At 42.2% G+C, this 5,018-nt stretch overlaps 1 protein-coding gene across 1 annotated transcript; it reads left to right on the top strand.

The window, feature by feature from the left end:
• The first annotated feature begins 272 nt into the window (after positions 1 to 272).
• On the top strand, positions 273 to 2,507 carry LOC146062812 (uncharacterized). The gene is made up of 3 exons (XM_083174821.1): positions 273 to 370; positions 1,177 to 1,577; positions 1,663 to 2,507. The coding sequence occupies exons 2-3, from the start codon at positions 1,179 to 1,181 to the stop codon at positions 2,200 to 2,202; spliced, it is 939 nt and encodes a 312-aa protein (XP_083030947.1). The 5' UTR covers positions 273 to 370; positions 1,177 to 1,178; the 3' UTR covers positions 2,203 to 2,507.
• Positions 2,508 to 5,018: the final 2,511 nt, after the last annotated feature.

The following is a 5,018-nucleotide window of genomic DNA, read 5'->3' as shown; positions in this document are numbered from 1 at the left end:
GAATATAAAGTGTGGCGAGCGCAGCGAGCCACCGAGCCCGAAGCGTATACCTGTGAAGCCCGCGAGGGGACGCGGATACCTCGCGGGGCACGCTGCGCTCGCCACACTTTATATTCTCGACTCCACGCCGACGTGTATAGTGGGGGTAAGAAAAGGTCGGAGGATGCGTACCGCCGCCGCTCGCCACGCTTCGGGTGCGCGTGGATAGTGGGGGTGGATTAATATGTAATTAAATTTGATTAATGCTGTACTTGATTTTTTAAATGAATAGTAGCATGTAATTTTTTTTTTTTTTTGTATTGCAGTTGCTGTTAAAACATCTTTTCAAAAGCTGAGGTCCATTTAGCCGGCTTTGCTATTTAAATATAAGGTAAATCCTACTTAAATTATTTTGCAAATTAACTTTTTTTTTATGCATTTCTGAGAAAAACCGCATGCCATGGCATCACATGCCATGCGATGGCATGCAATGTGCTGCAATGCAATGGCATGCCATTTTGATCAGAAATGCTTCCAAATGCATTGAAATAAGGAGCAAACATGTTAAATGCACCCCAAATGCCATTTTTGCAGTGTACAACCCCCACTATCCACGTGCACCCGAAGCGTGGCGAGCGGCGGCGGTACGCATCCTCCAACCTTTTCATACCCCCACTATCCACGTCGGCGTGGAGTTGAGAATATAAAGTGTGGCGAGCCACCAAGCCCGAAGCGTGGCGAGCATACCTTTACAGGTATCCGCGTCCCCTCGCGGGCTTCACAGGTATCCGCGTCCCCTCGCGGGCTTCACAGGTATCCGCGTCCCCTCGCTGCGCTCGCCACACTTTATATTCTCAACTCCACGCTGATGTGGATAGTGGGGGTATGAAAAGGTTGGAGGACGTGTACCGCCGCCCCTCACGGGGCTCGCTGCGCTCGCCACGCTTCGGGTGCGCGTGGATAGTGGGGGTGGTACACTGCGAAAAATGGCATTTGGGGTGCATTTAACATGATTTTAACACGTCAATGATTTCTGTGAAAAATGGTATCGCATCACATCAGATCGCATGCAATTGTATGCGATGTGATGTTATTTTTTCCTGTACAATGCCCATTGTATGAGTCGTGATACTACACAAGTACCGTATAGCCATCAATTATTCATTGATGGTTTTGTTTGTGTTTTCTTTTTTTCAGAAATGCCAAAACAAATGGACCAGCACTTCTGGGGGAAGGTCATTGATATGTACAGGGTGAATAGATGCCTCTGGGAGAAAAAAAACAAGGACTATTACATCAAGGCGAAGAGGAATGAGGCGTATCCTCGAATGGTGATTTACTGTAGAACACGGGAAAGTGACGCAAACATTGCCTGGGTTCAGAAGAAGATGACCAATATGCGGACAGTCATGGTGAAGGAGTTCAATCGAGTACTGGAGTCACAAAGTTCAGGAGCTGATACTGCTGACCTTTACGTACCGAAATTTAGGTATTATGAGCGGATGAAGTTCATCTTGGAGCAGAGATCAAGGAGTGGAACAGGGGAAACTGATACGGAGGATGCCTCTTCGTCCAGTGCAATGGAGAGTGCGGACGTAGTAAGTATTTGCTGTGACATGTCTTGCATGTAACTGACTGTAAAATGTCATGTTATTACCATTTGTCCCTTTTTTATCTTTCTAGGAAGTTCCCCCTGAGACGGAGCAGGAGTCTGTTTCGGTTGCAGAGGCGGGCACTCCCACGACGGAGAGCACTGCACCAGCTCTTCCGAGGAGGCGCAGAAGGAGGCAGCCAACCAGCACTACTCCCAATGTCCAAGGTCATTGTTGTAGGTATGCGGCGGAGGCATTAACAAATCCCCCAGACGACTTTCAAACATTTGCAAACAACCTTGCCGCGGAAATGCGGACCATGTATAAAGACCAGGTCGCGCATGTTAAGCGGTTGGTATATTGCACAATGATGCGCGCAACAGAGAAAAGTCTCTCTGCTGAGTGCAGCATAAAGCCATCTGCCACGAGCATAAGGCAAGTGCCCCCACTGCCCAACTACCCCCATCACTACCCTACGTACAGTGCGCCGGGTTATACTCCGCCTCACCGTTCTATGTATGCGCCCCCTATGCCACCAGCCACAGACCCTTCGTCTTTGCCTGGGACTATTTCCAGTGCTCTGTTGAGTACACAAAGTCCCCACCCAGGTGAAGAGCGCGATTATGAATAAATTATAATTCGGCTTCATTCGGACTAATTATTTTTACATGCAACAATGCCCTTGTTCCACTCTTTGATTTGTTTGCTCCATGATGAAGTTTATTGCTCATATACCATAATTTCGGTTAGTGAAGGTTGCAGTACGGTACTCCTGAACTTTGTGGTATCAGTACTCGTTATGCGCCTTCACTATTGACAGTTCTGCATATTGGCATTTTGTTCTGTACCCAGTGCATGTTTGCTTAATTGTTCCCAGTGTTCTACAGTTATCATCATTTGCTGTATGCCTCAAAATAAAAACAGTTTTGAATGTTATAAAATGTGCCGTGTCTCATTTAATTAAATTGTGGAATGTCATTTATTGTTATGTAAATTTAATTGAGGGATGTCATTTATTGTAATGTTTGCTTGATATGCTCCTTGCTCCAAGCTTGCTCCTGGTCTGTTAAGTTGAAATCGCACCCATCGCATCGCGGCCATTTCTTTCTGCTAGTGCACGATGCGATCAACGTTACAACGTTGATCGCATTGGTCGCATCGCATGTGGCACTAATGGCATGCGATGTACCTGCGACCACCGCGATGGGCGCCGTTCTAGGTAAAGAGTACCAAAACATCCTAGCGGATTCTTCTAAGACCACTGAAATCACAGTCAATAATGTTACAATAAGAATTAGGGATTTTATTACATGTGATTCATTAAATATTGTTTATTTGATTGAATGTAGCTGTGGTCTATCGTACGTAGGAAGGACCACTCGGCCATTTAAAACAAGGATCTCAGAACACTTCCGCAACATTAAAAAAGGACTTCCAACGCATAATCTTTCCAAACATTTCCTAGAAACCCACAATTGCTCCACCAGTTCCATCAAAAAATAGTTGGGATACAGAAGATCACAGGAAATTGGAGGAGTAGAAATGTGGAACAAAACCTGGCGAGGGCCGAAATGAAGCTTATTTTTAAATTAAAAACCCTTATCCCTTTGGGGTTAAATAATGACTTTGAATTTAAGTGGTTTCAAATTTCTCCATGGATTTTCCATATATATTTTTACAGTTAAATTTTTTATGTGTTTTTATGAGAATTTTTTTATCTGATAAGACCATACTTTTACATAATTTATATATATATATATATATATAATTTTATATAAATATATATATATATATTTTATAATATCGCCTTGTTATTTATTCACTGTTTATATATATATATATATATATATATAGCCCCCATAATGCTGCTTTATAATTTTTCGTCTATTTATTATGTGGGCCTCTCATATATGCACTTTGATTCTTTTAGTGGAAAGATATCCTCGCTGGCCCCTTAATAACATTGGCTTGCGGCAGAATGAAAAACCATCATACAGTTAAAAGCAATATGGAAGCCTGGACAAAGTGCGGGAAAACGGAAGACGCCAGCTTCCACGTGTAAAGCCGCGTCTAATCGAGACCGGAAGTGACGTTCCGCAGTAACCGGAAGTAAACAGAATAACTAAAGATGGAACTTTGCGACATAACTAAACCACCACCGCTTCTCCTAGAAAAAAGATTGGACTCCAGTAAATGGATAAAACAGGAGGGGGCCTGTATATTAACACCAGGATGAGATGTTTTTAGATTTATATGCCACGGAATGCGACTTCCGGTCACGGAAGGCCGAAACCGGAAGTTCACCTTCAGACAGGTATAAGAACAGCAGAGGAACAAAGCACTAGTCAGGAGCCTGAGGAAGAGACTTAAAGTTTTAAAACATGTTGTTTCTGACCTAGTGCTTCTAATTCCAGAGAATCAGGTAAGTGTAAGACTAGAAGTCCGCATAGGCTCCAGGTCCGGACCCTTGGAAACCTAGGCGTTGACTCTAGAATTGACACTGCCTGTATCCTGGTTTTTTTAATTCATTTATTGTATTTGTGAATAAAGAGTTTTTTCCCATCAAGCATTGGAAAAGATACCTTGATATACTTTGAACCATCAAGCACACCGTGAGTACAGGTACGCCCTCTTCTCCTCAAAAAAGAAACCTTTACAAGTGTATTACATATCTTTTTGAGTGAGTCTGGGTACGCAGACCATCTATGAGGATTCATAGATCAGAAAGTGAATGGGAATTGGATGCTCGATTTTAAATTCACCCATTGGTTTCCCTTGTATCCTTCCTTTTATATATATGTCGGAGGATCAGAGGGAGCCTGCATCAAGAGGAGAATAAAAGATCGAAATACCATCTTTGAGGGGAGTATAACATAATCTTTTATATAACCTCTATATCCATACAGAAAATCCGTAAGGGAAGTGCCCACTTCTGAGTTATAACTACCAATTTTTTCCACTGAACTCAATAGGGATAAGGGATATATCCCATTAATTCAGAATAGGCGAATCCCTACCATATTGGCGCTAATAGATTCTCCAAAACACCACTTTTAATACATATATATATATATATACTTGGCATGTATGTGCTGTATAATACACTTGATCAACTATTTAAAACATTTAAAAAATTTTTCACACCTTTCTTTGTTGTCGATGTTTGAATTACGAACCTGTCTCCGCTAAAAATAGCGGCATATATAATTTCCTACGGTTCCTATAACCTATATGTCATAATGTTATGCCAGTCAATCAAGTTTGCATTGCACCCTAAATCTCAGCATGAACAATTACCATATAACAGTTTCTGTCAACAAAAAAAAATAATATATATGTAAAAGGTAAATTAAGGGAAGAGAAAAGACTGACAAAAAGGGGGGGGGGGGGGGGGTGTGTTAACAAGACAGTAAAAATTCTGACTAGATCCTGCACCATATGTTTTCA

This window comes from Crinia signifera, chromosome 3, assembly GCF_055691185.1.
Source record: "Crinia signifera chromosome 3, ASM5569118v1, whole genome shotgun sequence".
Taxonomy (NCBI): Eukaryota; Metazoa; Chordata; class Amphibia; order Anura; family Myobatrachidae; genus Crinia; species Crinia signifera.
Note: the sequence above shows the minus strand (reverse complement) of the source record. Positions and strands in the feature narration are given on the sequence as shown.